Source organism: Podarcis vaucheri (genome assembly GCF_965113315.1).
Source record: "Podarcis vaucheri genome assembly, chromosome: Z".
Taxonomy (NCBI): domain Eukaryota; kingdom Metazoa; phylum Chordata; class Lepidosauria; order Squamata; family Lacertidae; genus Podarcis; species Podarcis vaucheri.
In genome coordinates, this window is record NC_138758.1 from 34,806,392 (window position 1) to 34,824,174 (window position 17,783).

At 47.4% G+C, this 17,783-nt stretch overlaps 1 protein-coding gene across 3 annotated transcripts in view; it reads left to right on the forward strand.

Annotated features, from left to right (window-relative positions):
* Positions 1 to 17,783, forward strand: part of VAV2 (vav guanine nucleotide exchange factor 2) — a 155,586-nt gene that overhangs the window by 111,447 nt on the left and 26,356 nt on the right. For all 3 annotated transcript variants that reach the window (XM_082207911.1, XM_082207909.1, XM_082207910.1), the window contains exons 4-8: positions 7,017 to 7,085; positions 10,844 to 10,946; positions 13,769 to 13,867; positions 15,674 to 15,742; positions 16,463 to 16,563. In XM_082207911.1, the coding sequence (XP_082064037.1) occupies positions 7,017 to 7,085; positions 10,844 to 10,946; positions 13,769 to 13,867; positions 15,674 to 15,742; positions 16,463 to 16,563 (441 nt within the window). The remainder of the gene's footprint in view (positions 1 to 7,016; positions 7,086 to 10,843; positions 10,947 to 13,768; positions 13,868 to 15,673; positions 15,743 to 16,462; positions 16,564 to 17,783) is intronic.

A 17,783-nucleotide genomic window follows, 5' to 3' on the forward strand; every position in this document is an offset into this window, starting at 1 on the left:
GTTGAAGTCTCCTTTTTGGATGTTTGGGAATCTGCTGTAGGATGGCATTACCCAAGTCCTCAGACTGGCTTAGGTATATATAGCAGACACCCACAGTAAGATCATTGGGGGGTTTTCTCCTCCTCTCCTACAATTTTTACCCAAATACTCTCAGGTCCAGGTCCAGGATCTCTTTACAAGTGTACACATCCTTTACATATAATGCTCCTACTCCTCCCTTCGTGTTTGAGCTATTCCTTTTGAACAGGTTGAACCCCTCCATTTCTACATTCTAGTCATGTGTCTCATCCCACCAGGTCTCAGTAATGCCTACTAGGTCATATTTGCCATCCTGTATTAAGAGCTCAAATTCGTCATGCACCAACCTGATGCCTTTAGGAAACCTGCAAGCAGGATTTCAGCACAAGAGTCCTCTCCCCTCCTGTGGTTTCCAGCAACTGGTATTCATAAGCATTGCTGCCTTGCCCTTCACGAATTTGTCTAATCCTCTTTTAAAACCAGCTAGATCCCACGGGCATCCTGTGAGGACAGGATGCTGGAATGCATGGGCCATAGGCCTGGTCCAGCAGGGCTCTTCTGATATTCTTAAAAACTCCTTATGTGCCTCTGAGAACAAGGCAGAAAAAAACCCCTGGAAGCTTCTTTCTCAGTGGAAGAACACTTTCACGAAACCAGAAGGGAGATTTCAGCACAGAACTAGACCATAACGGCGAGATTTGGGCTAGGATGCACAACATCCTCAATTTTCTGTATTGCTCTGTTTTAAAATTTAATATTTTGTAAATGCAATTACTTAAACCTCAGAGGATAGAATTGCTGTTCAGAGTTGTGCAGGTAGCGGTTGGGGAAGAGGGGGGTTTATTCTCCAGAGCTCAAGCTGTGAACGACACAATGCGACAAAGACCCATTTCTAATGAACCACTGTTCTTGTGCTGCTATGATTAGACTTAATACACTGCAGCTGTAGTCATGCCCAATGTCACACGTGTCTTCCTCTCCAGCTCTGCAAAATTCAGCTTGGAATATTTAGTAGCCTTTCAGTAAAGTGTGTCAGGGAAATACGTGCTCTAAAATGTCAACATAGGGGGGCAGTGTGGTGTAGTAGTTAGAGCATTGCTTCCCTAAGTGGGTGATACCATCCACCGGAGGGTGGTGGGATTACTTGAAGGGGCACCAAGAGGCAAGGAGATGCTAGAGATAATGACTATTAGACTTTGAAAAGGTGGTATCACTGAATCAAGTTCATTCATTTTGCTGAGTTAGTTAAACTAAATGGAATTTAGAATAGAAGTGCAATTAATGGTCACTGTTTTGAATTTTATTGTGCTATTATCTTCCTTGGTAGGTCATGCAAACCACTATTCTGAATAAGGCTTTTCAAAGGGTAAGGTAGGGGGCACTGGTGATGAATTTATGGGACCAAGCGGGTGGGTGTCCTGAAAAGTTTGGGAACCACTAGGTTAGAGGGTCTGACTATGGTCTGGGAGAGGCCAGGATTCAAATCTCTGCTCAGCCGTGAAACTCACTGGGTGTGACCTTGGGCCAGTCACTGTCTCTTAGCTAAGCTACCTCACAGGGCTGTTGTTAGGATAACAGGCGGAGAAGTTGGAGAACTGTGTGGAACTCCTTGAGCTTGTTGGAGGAAATGTGGGATATAAATGTAAAAATAATGAAATATAGAACAAACAGCCTATCAGCAGAATACAGTGGTGCCTCGCAAGACGAAATTAATTCGTTCCGCAATTCTCTTCGTCTTGCGGTTTTTTCGTCTTGCGATGCACGGTTTCCCATAGGAATGCATTGAAAATCAATTAATGCGTTCCTAGGGAAACCACCTTCAGGCCAGGTCCGGGGACAGTCTGTCCCCAGACCTCTTCTGAAGGCTGGGGGGGGGCAAGGGCTTTTCTTCCCACCCCCAGCATTTTAAAAAACCCTGAGACAGCGGAGGACTTCTCCGCTGTGCGGGGCTATCTTAAAATGCTGGCGGGCGGCATTTTAAAATCGCTCCGGACAGTGGAGGACTTCTCCGCTGTCCGGGGCGATTTAAAAGCCCCTGGAAAGGCAGGCAGGGGGGACAAAGACTTTCGCCCCCTGCCCGCCTTCAGAAGGTGTTCCCGCCCCCCGCCCCACTTCGAAAGAGCTTTCCGAAGTGGGGCGGCGGGGCCAGGTGTCCCCGGCCCCCTGCCCCACTTCGGAACAGCTTTCCGAAGTGGGGCGGCGGGGCCAGGTGTTCCCGCCCCCCCGCTCCACTTCGGAACAGCGTTTTAAAATGCTGGGGGTGGGGAGCGAAGCGCTGCCGACCCCCAGCATTTTAAAATCTCCCCGTGTCCCGGGGAGGTTTTAAAATGCTGGGGGTCGGCAGCGCTTCGCTCCCGACCCCCAGCATTTTAAAATCTTCCCAGGACACGGGGAGATTTTAAAATGCTGGGGGTCTGCAGCGCTTCGCTCCCGACCCCCAGCATTTTAAAATCTTCCCAGGACACGGGGAGATTTTAAAATGCTGGGGGTCGGCAGCGAACGCTTCGCTCCCGCCCGCCAGCATTTTAAGATCACCTGGGGCAGGCGGGGGGGAGGCAGGCGGGGGGGAGCAAAGACTTTTGCCCCCCGCCGGCCTTCAGAAGAGGTCCTCTTCTGAAGGCCGGCTGTGGGCGAAAGTCTTTGCTCCTGACCGCCAGCATTTCCCTATGGGCTTTCGTCTTGCGATGCAAGCCCATAGGGAAATTCGTCTTGCGAAGCGCCTCCAAAACAGAAAACCCTTTCGTCTTGCGGGTTTTCCGTCTTGCGAGGCATTCGTCTTGCGGGGTACCACTGTAAAACACATTCAAGGGGTGGGGGTAAATTCTCCAGAATGCTGGGCAAAGAAATACCGTATTTTTCGCTCTATAGGATGAACTTTTCCCTCTCCAAAAATTAAGGGGAAATGCGTGTGTGTCCTATGGAGTGAATGCAGGCTCCTTGGCTTCAGTGATAGCAACGCAAAGCCTCCAAAGCACAGAGGGAGCGCTCCCTCCCCCCTCCGGAGGCTTCGCATTGCTTTCGCTGAAGCCTGGAGAGCGAGAGGGGTCGGTGTGCACTGACCCCTCTCCCTCTCCAGGCTTTAGGGATAGCCACCCAAAGCCTTCGGAGCGGAGCGTGAGGTCCCGCTGCGCTCCGGAGGCTTCAGGTTCCTTTTGTTGAAGCCAGGAGAGCAAGACTCTCCTGGCTTCAGCAGAGAGGGAGAGCTGCACAGCGCCCCTTCAGCCAAGCGGGAGGAGAAATGGAAGGGGCTCCGTTTCTCCTGCTGCTTCGCTGAAGGGGCGCTGAGCAGAGAGGGGAAGAATTTTTTCTCTTGTTCTCCCCCTCTAAAACAAGGTGCGTCCTATGGTCCGGTGCGTCCTATAGAGCGAAAAATACGGTAAGTCACAGCTTGGAGAAGAGAATATTTCCCAGCCTCGGACTTCTGCTGCCAAAGAGCCTTGCCAATGGACCATATTTGGTGGTAGCATAATCAGCAAAACCCTCCCAGGTTCAATCCCCAGCATCTTCTGGCAGGTTTGGGAAAAGACCCCTGTCTGGAGAGCTGCTGCCAGTCTGTGTAGACAATACTGGGCTAGATAGACGAATGGTCTAGCTCAGGAGGAGGCAGCTTCCTATGTTCCTACTTGGAGATGGAGGTGGGGAGCACGGGTTTAAAGTTCATGCTTCTGAATCCAGAATAGCACCTCTTGGAGATTTTTAATCATGTATGATGAAATTTAGGCTGCAGGAAAGGGAGAATTATGGACTGGAGATCACTTGGGTGAAGTGGGGTCAGAATACCACTTACAAGTAAGCCTGCTTTTTATGTGGCATGATTAATGCTCATTGCAGGCAAAGAAAAGGGGACAGAAAAATTATGGATGATGACCCAGCACTTGTAATTACACGGAGGTGCTTGCTTGGCTAATTGGGAACAAGTACTGGTGTGTAATACCTTTTGAGCCGCCAATCTCTCTTCTCTCATTCTCTAATTAACAAAAAATCCCTGCAGTGTAAGAAAGGTCCAGGAAGGAGGAGGAGGAGGAAACAAATGGTATGGGGACTCCATTACTTGCGCCATGGCGGGATTAGTCTTCTCCAGAGTGTCAACACAGTTCTATGAAATATGGTATATTCCACTCCACAACGAAATGGATACACAGTAGATTCAGGGCACATCACACCATTTGTGGGAGCTGGAATTTACTGTAGTTCCCATTTGCAGAGTATGCAGAAGGCCATCCCTAGGTCATTTGACCCTTTAATTAGCAACAATGGAGGCAGGGTGCTTCTGGGTGCCTGTCATCAGAAAGAACAAGAGGGGAGAGTGCTATTGTGTTCAGTTCCTTCTTTTGGGGTTCCCTTAATGAGCATATGGCTGGTCATCATGACAACAGGATGCTGGCCTCTAGCCTGATCCAGATAGGTTCTCCTTAGGTTCTGTATGCTAACTCCAGTGTTGAAGGCAGTAATGCTTCTGAAAAACCAATTGCTGGGAGTCACAAGTGAGGAGACGGTTGTGTGGGACATGTTATTGCAGTTGAGATAAAATAAACAGAAGGTGTAGTACAATTTTGCAGACATCCTAATAAAACAGATTCCACAAAGGAAAGCATTTTGGAAGTAAGAGACACAGATCGATAAGGTAGTCTTACCCCATATGCCCCCACTCAACCACTTTGATCAACGTAACTGCCCTCTTACAAGTGCCACATAACGCTCATTCTGCATTTGTAAGAAATCAATATTTTAGGCAGAGTATCAAGCAGTATACAACTTTTGTGTAACAATAGTGACAATAATGACTGAATAGTGGCGTTCCCCTTCTCCAAGAAGGATATCCTACATGGATGGCAGACGTATCTCTGGGGCACATCTGCATGAAGAAGACGTTTGAAGAAAAACTCTGAAATGGTTTGCTGGGGAGTCTTTAAAGACCTGTAGGGCCTTTGGGGGCAGCTGCCACATGCCTGGTTGCTTTGACAACCAGATATTTATGCATGAAGCGGGATTTAGTGTACAGCTCTGCCATGCAGATGTGCACTGACTTGACCAACTGGGACGTGGCATCAAGAACCAGCTCTTCAATAATTAAAAGGAAGTTGTCAAGTTCTTCAGGCCGAGAGGGTGACTGACGGGCCCTGAGATTTCTATTCCACCTTGCAGTAAGTAATTCCTCATCATTGCCTCTCTATCTCCAGCCTAGCTCTGCCTTTGAAGGAGTGCTCTTTGGTGTTCTAGGAAACGAAGCTGATTAACCCTCTGCTCCACCTGAATAGCCAACTGAACAGGCAAGCTTAGGAAATCAAGTTGACTTAAGGGTTGGCCCCTTGTTTTCCCCAGAAGCATTCATCTACATCTGTCATGGCCCCTGGAAAATTAATCCTCAGCAGTAAGAGTCCTCAAGCACCTACAGCTCTGAGGAAGAGATGGATCGATGCCCAGAAGGCACTAGAGCTTGCTGCTATTCCCTGCACCCCGAGGAGACAGCTCCAGCACCCATTTCTGATGGCTCATCCACAGACTCCTCGGGATCGACAGAGTCCGGAGTAAAGATCCCACTACTGGAAATCCCATTATTTCAGATGAGCCAATAGATGAAGAAGGCAGCACCAATCCTTTAACTGAGGAGGAAGAGGAGCTTTGGTGGATGGATCCTTCAGTCAATGACTTAGCCTTGCTTTGAGAACCAGTCCATTGCTGCAGGGCTTTGCTAAAACAACATTGATGTTTGGCCTCCTCTGCAGGAGCATTATCCATGGTCCTGAACTCACACCTTGGTATCTCTCAATGGTGCCGATTCTTGCCTTGCCTTGGGAACCAAGAATAATTGAATTCCCCTTGTGTAGGATATCACCTCTCCATGGTGGTGGACATGTAGTCCTCTGAAGCTAAACACATTGTATGACAGAGCGAGAGCGCTACCCCCTGATAACAAAGTGCTTTTAAAAAATAAGAAGAAAAGAATGGTGATGATGCCAAAGCAGTTTGCAACTGCCTGGGTCATTTGTTTTGATGGGGGAGGTGGTTTCACAAACTCTTGGGTCCTGGGCTTCACCCACAAGGGGCGGTCCGAGTTCTTCACTGGTTATAGGCACCTGGTTGGCCACTGTAAGACCAGGATGCTGGACTGTATGAACCATTGCCCTGATCCAGCAGGTCTTCTCTTACACTGTTAACCCCAAGAATCCTTGAAAGTGGTTCAACATTCATCAGAAACGTCAGGCAATGAGGAACTGCATTATTTGTTCAGGAAATTGAGTCATGGAGGATCTTAAATTCTGATCTCTTCCTGTATATCTAGCACAGTTGACATTTTCTTCTACCATGTAATGACATGAATTTGGTGTCATTCAGAACATAAGATGTGCCAAAAGGCCCATCTAGTTTAGTATCTTATTCCTCACAGTGGCCAACCAGATGCCCCATTGAGAAGCCCACAATGAGGACCTAAGTGCAACAGCAGCTATCCCCATTTATGATTCCCAGCAGCTGGTATTATTATTATTATTTATTACTTATTTTATTATTAATTGCATTGCTATCTCACCTTTTTCTCCAATTAGCTCAAGGTGGTGCACATGGCTCTCCCCATCTTCATTTACGGTAATCCCCATAACAACCATGTGAGCAAGGTTAGGCTGAGAGGCAGTGTCTAGCCCAAAGGTAACCCAGTGAGCTTCATGGTTAATTAGGGATTTGAACCCTGATTACCCATGTTCTATTCTAGCACTCTAACTACCACACTACACTGGCTCTCCATAAGGCCCCTTACCATTGATGGTTTTAGTCTCCATGAATACAGACGCTCTGAGTAGGAACCAAAAGTTCATTCTCCAAACCACTTTAACCTGCATATCAGAGAAGCAGCATTGATCTCATATTTGCATTCCTTACTTGTCTTATCCTGTTTTTAAAAATAACGTAAAGCAGATGTTCTCATATTTCCAGGTCTTCCCAACTCTTATTCTTAGTAGACTTAACACTTTCTATGTATCTCCCCACCCTTTACTTTCCAGGCCATTCCCTTCAGAGGAGACCACAGAAAATGATGATGATGTCTATAGGAGCTTGGAAGAGCTGGCTGAGTAAGTGTCTATCAAATAATGGATTCTGCCATAGGATTTTATTGGTTCCTGGTTTCATTTTTTATTTGGGTATAGGAGTGGGGAACCTCGGGCCTATGGTCTAAATATGGCCTTCCACTCCTCCCTCTCTTTTCCTTGGATTTCCCCAAGCCACACACTCTTCTCCCCACACCACATCTCTTCCTAGCCCTGCTTCACACCCCCATGAGCATTTGTCTTCTTCCCATGCACCTTCTCCAGAGTGACCCAAGGACCTGATCCTCAGTGGCTGATTCAACTCCTTTCACTCTGCTTGGGCAGCTCTAAGAGGCTGGAGACCGGGACCCAGTTGTAAAAATAGTAGCAGGTCTCTAACCTGCCCCCTCCTCCAGGACCCCAGATCACAATGGTTCTGGTTCTTCCTTTGTTCCTGAGTTCTTGTAGTAGATAGCTGGAATTGCAGATTTCAAGGAGAGGAGAAGCCGAAAGTTACTGGTGTTTCGGCAAGAGAGAAGCCCTGTCCCCACCCATCCCGGTCACCTCTTTCTCCCTGCTATGCAGCCTGATGGAATAGCTGCTGTGGATGATGGCTGAAGGAGGAACTTGATGAAGATGTTTCTCAGCAGTGCTAGCTGATTTGCTCTCCTGCAGATCAGTTCCAGAGCTGGGGGTATGAAATAGTTTTCCAGGCTGACTGCCGTAACTTATATGAAGTTCCCAGCATTCCAAGCCAAACTGTGTTAGGTTAGGTCGTGTGTGTGTGTGTGGTATCCCCCCACCCCACCCCTGCCAATGCTGTGTCCCCTACAATAACCCAAGTGACAAGCTGAGATGCGCTGCTTCACCCACGGGCTCTGCTGTGTGGTGCGGCAAAATGCTAAAACGATCATTGCTGGGTTGCTATATAACCAGAGTTGACAGCCCATCCCGGTTGCTGTCCTTTGCAAAAAGAACGGGTTGCGATGCACGGAAAGGGGGATGCTGCAAGTGACCAAGCAGAGGCAGCAGCATCCAGGAAGTCTGTAAACACACACACACAGGAGGTTCTTAAGCTATTAGCAAAGGCTGGTTTCACATGCTGCTCAGATCTGCCACTGTCAAACCAGCAACTGAAATTATTTAACGGCAGACTCATTGATCTTACTGGAGTGGATTGGTTTGCTGCAGGTGTGAAGAACCTGCATCCCTCCAAATGTTGCTAAACCACAACTCCTACCATCATCCCTGGCATTGCTTGCTGAGGCTGATGGGAGTTGTAGTTGCACAAGATCAGGAATGCAGAAGGTTCCCTGCCCCTGGTTTTCTGCAAGCGTAGCCCTCCAGACCTCTCTGTCTGGCCCTCACGATTTGGGAAAAGCCATGTCCCCTGTCCTGGACAGTCATGGAGAATGACTGCCCGGGTGATCTCTCTCTTCACCCCTCCCCACTTGTGTCTTCCAAGAATGGGGAAGGGTGATAGCTTAGTGGTAATGCACCTGCTTTGCATGCAGAAGGTCCCAAGTTCAATCCCCAAATGGCATCTCCGGGTGGGGCTAGGAAAGGATTCCCTGTCTGAAATCTGCTGCCAGTCAATGCAGCTAAATGGACCAATGGTCTGACTCAGTACAAGGCAACTTCCTATGTTCTATTCAATTCAGCCCTTTATTTAGAACCACGAGTACTAAAATCATTTTTAAGGCCACAAAGCTCAGGAGCAGAGCATCTGTTTTGCATGCAGAAGAGTCCAGCTTCAATCCCCAACAGCATATTCATGTGGAGATCCCCTGTCTGGAATCCTAGGGAGCCACTGCCAGTCAGTGCAGGCAGTAGTGAGCTATATGGACCAATGATCAGATGCAATATAAAGCAGCTTCCTTTATTTCTGCATTCCTCTGAGCCAGAGATGGGATTGAGATAAGGGTACATCCAGGGGACCCCAATGGTAGGAGTAAATATAAGCTTCATCATGGCTGGCCAGTGATGTGACCCTCATACTCCCTAGATAATTTGGGCAATTAGGAGACCATCATTCCCCTAACAAACAGCTAGGGAATGGGTGTGACAGAGAGTCTTCTCTCCAGCCAACGCTTTCTAGCTGTTTTTGTTTTTAAACATCTCTCGCAGAGCCTCAGCTTGCAAGGCAAAGTGCCATTTTTCACTGCAAAGAGAGCTGGTGGCGATGGAGGAGGAGGGAGAGAAAGGCAATTTCTGCCAGTGCCCTCTTTAAACTCAGCAGGAGGCCAAAGCTCACATCCTGAGTTCAAAGCCAACCTTTGCTTTCAAAGTCAACCTTTGCTATCAGAAGTCGCTGAGTGCCTGCTGCGGAAGTTGCCGGAAGGTGTGGGTCCCCACATTGGGGTTTGGCAACTGCTGGACGGAATCATAGAAGTGCAGAGTTGGAAGGGACCCAAAGGGACCCTACTTCAACTCCCTGCAGTGCAGGAATGATGGCTAGGAGACAGAATCTGGAGACTAAGCAAATTTGATTTCCCTAAAAATGCTCTTCAAAAGCCCCCTTCTATGAATTCTGGATATATAGCAGAGTTGGGGAAAACATAAGCCAAGAGAATGAATGCAGCTCTCTGGCCCTTGGGAGTGTTCCTAGGCCGTTCCCCTTCCCAGACCACATCCCCCATGAGTCCTACTCTGTTCCCTCCTCAAGGACTTCTGCCACCTTTATTGAATGAATGATTGATTACAAACTTTATTGATTTAAAAATAATAATAATTACGAAGCATGAAGTGTTGTCTTCCAGTACAAAACCATGTGCAGATGTTCAGCCTTGAACTATGATAATGCTTCTTGCTTGCCTGTACGGAGAATAAAGAGGCAGCATGTTATTGTTGTTACAATTTATTATTTGTCCTTCACCCTAAGATCACAGGGCTGGTTAAAAATCGAAACTCAACATTAAAAACAGCTTAAAACTGCTTAAAATAACAAAATAAGGTGCATCCTAAAACACACATACCTCAGGTGCCAAAGACCAAGGTAAAGAAGCATGCATTGGCCATACATTGACACCTCTGTGGGAAGGGAGGTCTACAACTTAGGGGCCACCACAGAGAAGGCCCTCTCCCCCTGGTCCACCCTGCCCCCAGCCTCTGAGGGTGGAGGACCTACGAAGAGGGCCCCCTGTGCCCATCTCAGCATCTGAGAGATGTTGCTGTGTTGTGTGTGCATGTGTAGAAAGCTCTGGCTAGGACACGGCTAGAATGTAGGCTACCATACAAAGCCAAGAGGCACATTTGTTGTTCTCTGTCCATGTGTGCCTCTGGGCCTGCCCACCCTTGGCATGCTGCATGCAGAAGGTTGCCCATCTACAAGATTCATTTACCGTATTGGCCTGAATATAAGCAGCACCCCCCCCCATATTCCGACCGTGAAAAGTTAAAGTGCAGCTTAAATTCACGACCTTACAAAAATGGGCTTTTTTTTACAATATCGCTGCTGAAACAGACATATGGTAAAATGGAATTGGTGTAAGTGCCTGCGGAATTTTAAGGGAGCAGCTTATATTGGGTTTTGTATTTTTTTTTCTCCCCCTCCCCAAAAATTTTTTTTTAAAGGTTCGGCTTATATTTGGGTACAGCTTATATTCAGGCAAATATGGTATATGTTTAACCATTTGGTTTTTCCCCTATATACATAAAAATGTATGGCTGTCATCATGCTGCAGTTCACGTAACCACCTTTTATTTATTTAACATTTTCTGTGCGACTTTTTGCACTTAACCATCAGCGTGGCCTGCTCTGTTTCTTTTGATGCACTAAACAACCCTTGTTGGTTTTGTTCCAGCGAGCATGATCTGGGGGAAGACATCTACGACTGCGTCCCATGTGAAGATGAAGGGGATGACATCTACGAAGATATTATCAAAGTGGAAGTCCAGCAGCCCATGGTGAGGGCATCATTGAAGGCCTGAGCATGCTCAAATGACAATGGAAGGAAGGGCCTCAGCCTCATAACTTTTTGGGGTGGTCCCCTTAGCTACTGTTTTTAGAACTGAATATCAGGAGGGGAACAATCTGAATAGAATTGTGATGGCGGTGGGTAGCCACTTGAATGATTTGGGGGAAGGGCCATAGCTCAGTGATAGGGATAGTGTGGATCAGTGATGGATAATAGATCAGTGATAGTGTGGGTGCTTCCACACTAAAATACTGTTTTCTTACCAATGCAGAATGATTCTTATGTGCCACTTGTAATGGGGTGTGTGTCTCTTATTCCCATCACTAATGACATACCCACACCCAATAGTTTTTTTGTTCTTGTTTGAAATGCACCTTCTTCCTCCCTCTCTTTGGGGTCATCCTGCACACTAAACCTTCACTTCTGCTGCTTTTTAGATGGGGAAACAAAACATTTTGGGAGGTCATCTGGAGTATGGGGAGTGCCTTCTGCAAGGGGGAGAGAGAGTGAGTGAGATAAATGTGTAAGGGAGGCATAAAAATAGCAAGCAGATGACAACCTGCCCTGGCTAGCTGTCACATCTTCTCTCTTGAGGCTGAGAAAGTTGGGATGTATGGGTGGCTCAATTAACCAGCTGCACGTCTTCTCCTGAGAGTATTTTTAGATTCTGGCAAGTGTTGACAGACATTGCCCTGATATTCCGCTCCCTGGGGGGCACCTTTCCCCCTTTTTTGAGCGGTGTGTTAAAAGTCATGCAAAGTCTGCTGCTTTCAAAAGTGAGGATTTCGGGCTTTTCAGTTTATAGATTGTGGATGGAGAGAGTAGACAGAGAAAAGTTTTCCTCTCCTCTCATAACACTGGAACTGGTGGACATCCAACAAAGCTGCATGTTGGAAGATTCAGGACAGATAAAGTCCTTATTCACACAGAGCATAGTTAAACCGTGGATCAGACAAATTCATGGAGGAGGAGGAGAGGGCTTTTGTATGGCTACTAGCCATGATGGCTCTGCTCTGCCTCCAGTTGGATGTATCAATGCTTCTGAATACAGTGGTGCCTCGCAAGACGAAATTAATCCGTTCCACGAGCCTCTTCGTCTAGTGGTTTTTTCGTCTTGCGAAGCAACCCTATTAGCGGCTTAGTGGATTAGCGCTATTAGCGGTTTAGCGGCTATTAAAGGCTTAGCGGCTATTAAAGGCTTAGCGGATTAGCGGCTAAAAGGCTATTAGCGGCTTAGTGGCTTAGAAAAAGGGGGGGAAGCGGGGGGAAATCGGAACACTTGCAAGACGTTTCGTCTTGCAAAGCAACCCCATAGGGAAAATCGTCTTGCGAAGCAGCTCAAAAACGGAAAACCCTTTTGTCTAGCGGGTTTTCCATCTTGCGAGGCATTCGTCTTGCGGGGCACCACTGTACCAGTTGCTAGAAACTGCATGAAGGGAAGAGTGCTCTTGTGCTCAGGTTCTGCTTGTGGGCTTCCCATAATGGGCATCTGGTTAGCCATTGTGAGGACAGGAAGCTGGGCTAGATGCAACCTCTATGGCATGATCCAGCAAGTTCTTCTTTCGTTCTTATGAGTATCCCTAAGACATATTAGCAGCCTTTGCAAGCCTTTGTAACTTATCCCCAAAATGTGCAGCAAAAACATTTTTAGAATTCCAAATGAAACGGGTGATTTGTGATGCAAAATGTCCTAACCCTTCTTGATTTTCCCTGTGTACCCCATCCATGCTTCAGATCAGATATATGCAGGTAAGTGTTCCCGGCTATAAGTGAAAAGAGTTTTTATCCATTGCATGTGCCATGGTGCCAAGCCCAGGTTTGCATGCTTGGAAATGGACATCTCAGGTGCCTTTTGTGCCTCATTTGGAACATGCATAGATCTGGCTATTTATTTATGAACTGATTTTTTTTTTGTTTTTGTTTTTGCCACCAATAGGTTACAAAGCAATTTACACCTCAAAAAGTAAAACAATTCATTGGTTAGCATAAGATAGTATTAAAACAAAACAAAACATTCATTCATACACTTGGAATGTGGTAGGACAAGAAGGGGCTGCAGTAGAAGCTCCAGCACACCCTGCAACTGCCCTCTTAGCCACAAAGTGATGAGGGTAGCTATCATTTTCTCCCTTAAAGAGCACATAAAGTTGAAGGGGGAAGTTGGCAGAGTGACCCTCTTTCCCATTTCCTCAAGTAACCCTATATGCTCACGGCTGAGATTAATTCTACTGGGTCCAACTTTTACCCAGATCCCTTGGGAAAGTGGAGTGTGTGCAAGAGAAGGACTGGTTTTGGAGGGTGGGGTAGAAGTGACCAGAGGAAATAGTACCCACAGCAGTCCCTCCAAAATCCAAATGTTCCCATGGGCCTAAGAAGGTTGGCGAGTCCTAATCCAGGAGCTGCTTCTGGGAACGTCCTGCCCCATGTGTGTCTAGCTAGACAAAGCTACTGATGATGGCATTATACTGTGGTCTGATAAGGCAGATTCCTTCATTCCTATTTTAACCTTACTGTATTTTCAGTGAAAGAACCATAGCTCAGTGGTAGAGCATCTGTTTTGTATGCAGGTGGCCCCAGTGCAATCCCCAATGGCATCTCCAGGCAGGGCTGGAATTACCCCCCCCACACACACACACCTAAAACCCTGGATTGCTGCTGCCTGATAGCATAGGCAGTCGAGTGGTCTGGCTCTGCATGAAACAGCTTCCCTTGTCCACCTGAAGGTATCCCTAAGTTCCATTCTGTTGAGTTCAGATCAAAACGAGCAGCTTAGACATGCTAACATGCCAGTGTTTATGTTTTCCCCTCTAGAAAATGGGCATGACAGAAGATGACAAAAGGAATTGCTGTTTGCTAGAGATCCAGGAAACTGAGGCCAAATACTACAAGACTCTCGAAGACATAGAAAAGGTGAATGTCAAGTGCAAATTGCTACATTACATATGTCAGTGCATTTGACGCTTGGGCTCTACGACGGGGATCTTACAATCAAAATTTTGACAATAGGGAATAGGTCTAGGTATGACCTTGTGGGCCAGTCTCTCTTTCTCTCTTCCCCCCTCCCCCTCTCCTTCCTGTGGCCTAACCTACCTATGCACCACCTTAAGCTCACTGGAGGAAAAGGTGGGAGATAAATGCTGCAAACAAACAAGGAAAGGAAGGAAGGGAGACTTTAAAACAGCCGGACCACCCTCCCTTCAAGGAAAACGCCCCCTGGAGCTGAAGGCATCGTGAAAGGAGGCGGAGAGTTTTGTTTTTCTGTCCTTGCTGCCAAAAAAGTTCTTTTTCTCTCCAACATCCAAACCCCTCTCGTGCCCAGTCCAGTGACAGCTTTTAACAGACTCATTACTCTTCCTGATGGGCAGGAGCTCCACAACCGTTCTGATAAGGACCCTTTCCCTTACCTCCGTTTGATGGCCTTCAAATGATAAGGGAGCAGGGCCATTTATCTTGGGGGGGGGTGTGCATCTCGCCAGCCCTGCCTTTTAATTCATTTTGATGAATTATGGTTTGGTTTTGCATTTCAGAATTGTTTAAAACCACACACACACACACACACACACACACACACACACGTATGTAAAGATGATGACTTCAGGAGCATAATGTGGAGCCAGGAGCCAAGCAATTACTTTCCCCTCTGGTGATTAAGCAACAGTGTAAGCACATTAATGTTTTTAAAACACAAAATTAGCTCCACTTACAATTTGTTTTTTATTCCTTGGCTAAAGAAAAAATATGTCAAATGGATGGACAAAGAGAGGTTTTGTACGCTGAATATTTAGTTAGGGCAAGAGTTGCTCTTTTGCTCAGATCCTGCATGTGGGCTTCCCATAACAGGATCTGGTCGGCCACTGTGGGAACAGTTTGCTTTTATTGGATGGGCCACAGGCCTGATCCAACAGAGCCTTGCTTAGGGTCTCTTGCTGCTTCTTCACTACTGAAGGCAGGGTGCCTCTGAATACCAGTTGCTGGAAAACACAGGAGGGGAGAGTTGCTCTTGCAACTTTGGTCCTGCTTGTGGCTTCTGGTTAGCCAGAAGACCAGGATGCTGGACTAGATGGGCCTTTGGTCTGATCCAGCAGCCAGGCTCTTTTGACGCTATACCTCTACTCTCAGAGGCAGCATTGCCTCTGAGTTTCTGGGAATCTCAAGTGGGGAGAGTGTTGCTGTTGTGCTCAGGTCCTGCTTTCAGGTTTCCCATTGGGGCATTTGACTGGCTACCGTGACAGCAAGATGCTGGACTAGGTGGTCTTTGACCTGATCCAGCAGGGCTCTCAAGTTCTTACTCCCTTGTGGGCAGTGTTCTGAGGGCCATGCAACAGTGGCGGGTGGGGCCAGAGACAAAAGTGGCAGAATAAACGATATGGCTCTCACCCTTGTACAGTAAGCTATATTCCAAGTCATAGGTTTCTAAAGATACATACATACATACACACACACACACACACACACACACACACACATCCTCCATTCAGGTAAGCAAGAGACATGATCACAATTCAAGGGCACCTTCCAGCCAGGCAAAATCACCTGAGGAAACTGCAGAGCAAGACTGATGAGCAGCACGAATATGGGAGACGGAGCATGGCCTGTTGGGAATTTCATGTGCTAGATAGAGAGGCTTAAATGACCATGTTAGACTCCCTCACCTCTGCTGTAGAATTTGGGTGTTGTGGCCTATGCTTCCCACCTTATTCTGTTTCGCTTTTGCAGAACTACATGAATCCATTGAGGCTGGTTTTGACTCTTCAAGAAATGGAAGCAATATTTATTAACTTGGAGGTAATGTTGTCTAAGATCCGGACCTTTAAATCTCTTCTCCCCTCCTTCACACAAGCTGCAGATTTAGTTCCTTGATTTAAGGAACCTGGGTTTCAAGTCTGACCCTGCTGCAGTTTACAATTCACTTTACACACAAGGACTTCCTTTTAAGAGTTTTTGAGTGGTTAATTATGGTGGCCTGAGTGGAGCTTTTTTGCTTCTAAATAATAAGTAAATTGTATTCTCTTTCGCATAAGTGGGCACTGACGGAGGAAGAGGAGTGGGGGGGGGAGCGCACCGCCCCTGGCAGTGCAATCCTGGTGGGGTGCCATCACGGCTGCCCCCCCGCCTGTGCTGGGCACCACACCCCCACAGGTGGCGTGCCATGCCCCCAGAACACACACCCAGTGGTGGAGCTTCATGCTCCGGCACTGGGGGCAGAGAGCAGGTGGGAGCGGGGCTGGTGTGCGTCCTGGTGGCATGGTGCGCCGCCTGCAGGGGTGTGGTCCGCATCCTGGGGGCGTGGTCCGCATCTGTGGGGGCATGGGGGCCAGTGCGGGTGGGGGAGCAACCACAATGCCACTCCACCAGGATTGCTCTGCCAGGGGCAGTGTGCTCTCCCCGCACTCTTCTTCCTCCGCCAGTGTCTCCAACCCCCTGTGCCAGAGCATGAAGCTCCGCAACTGTAAGTGGGCATAACCTTTGGGTACTATATCTCTTCCCCTTTCCTTTCTTTTCCAGGACCTCATCAAAGTCCACTTCAATTTCCTGAGAGCCATCGATGTTTCCATGATGTCTGGAGGGAGCAGCTTGGCCAAAGTGTTTCTAGAATTCAAGGAAAGGTAAAAGAAAGAGGAGGAAAGGAAACTGGCAATTGGTGGAGGGAGAGAGAGAACATGGCAGGGATTTGTGGGAACCTGCTCCAGGTGTTCTCAGAGCCCCAGATGATTAGTTGCATGGGGCATACTGATGGCACATTGCTGTATTTCAACCCAGGTCTCCTGCCACCACAAAGGAAGCAGGATGTGGGAGTCCCAATCACAGAATTGTAGAGTTGGAAGGGACCCACAAGGGTCCTCTACTCACAGCTAATAACCCAACCCCCCCCCCCCGCAGGAACAAAAAGGGGGGGCAACTTTGGATGAGACTAGGAAACATATCCCAGGCGTGTTCCGCACACACCCCTTCTGGGGCATCCGAACTGTGCGATGGGTGATTCTCTTGACCTCATGCATAATCTGATCCACATCTGGTGAAAGATCTCAAGAGCTGGGACTTGTGTCCTGGTGGGAATCCAGAGGCTCTGGCTGGGGAGGAATTTCTAGAGAAGTAAAGAAGGTTTTCAGCAAGACCGCTGGAAACTTAATCAGAGGGACTTCGGTGCAACTCTGATGCCAGCTGTCCCTGTCCGAATTGTTTGGCACTGAAATCCTGGCCTTCCTTTGAAGTTCCGGCCCCAAAATGCATTAATGTCAAGCTTGGCAGCACAAAAATTGCAAGGGCTCCAATTATCTCCCTCAACGAGCCGCCCAAGGAAAACTGTTTCAACATAAAAGCATGTGGCCAAATTGGCTGGAACAAGAAGAAGGTGATGCAAGAAGAGAGCAAGATATTATGTAAAGGTCCACCCAAGTGTGTGTGTGTGTGTGTTCCACCCTTTACACAATCCAGATTCTGGAACAGTTTCATACTGGCTAAGATTTCTGGTTTCTCCTTTGGATAGTTTAGGTCACACAAGGGCGGAGAACTTTTCTTTTTTCAGCCCATTATTCCGAATATTGCTTTTTATAGGGTAGGGTAGGATATTATTTTTATTATTGCTTATTAAATTTGTATAAGTCCCTTCATCTGTAGATCTCAGGTTCACAGAATAAAAACACAAAATGCATAATAAAAACAAAACCAAAAAAGCCGTAATCCCTGCTCTCCCGGCCCCTTCCTATGAGCCCATTTAAAAGGGGTATAAGATGTTAATCAGCCAAAGGCCTGGTTGAAGAGGAAAGTTTTTGCCTGGTGCCTAAAGGTGTATAATGAAGGTTCTAGGGTAGTAGGCACTGGTGAT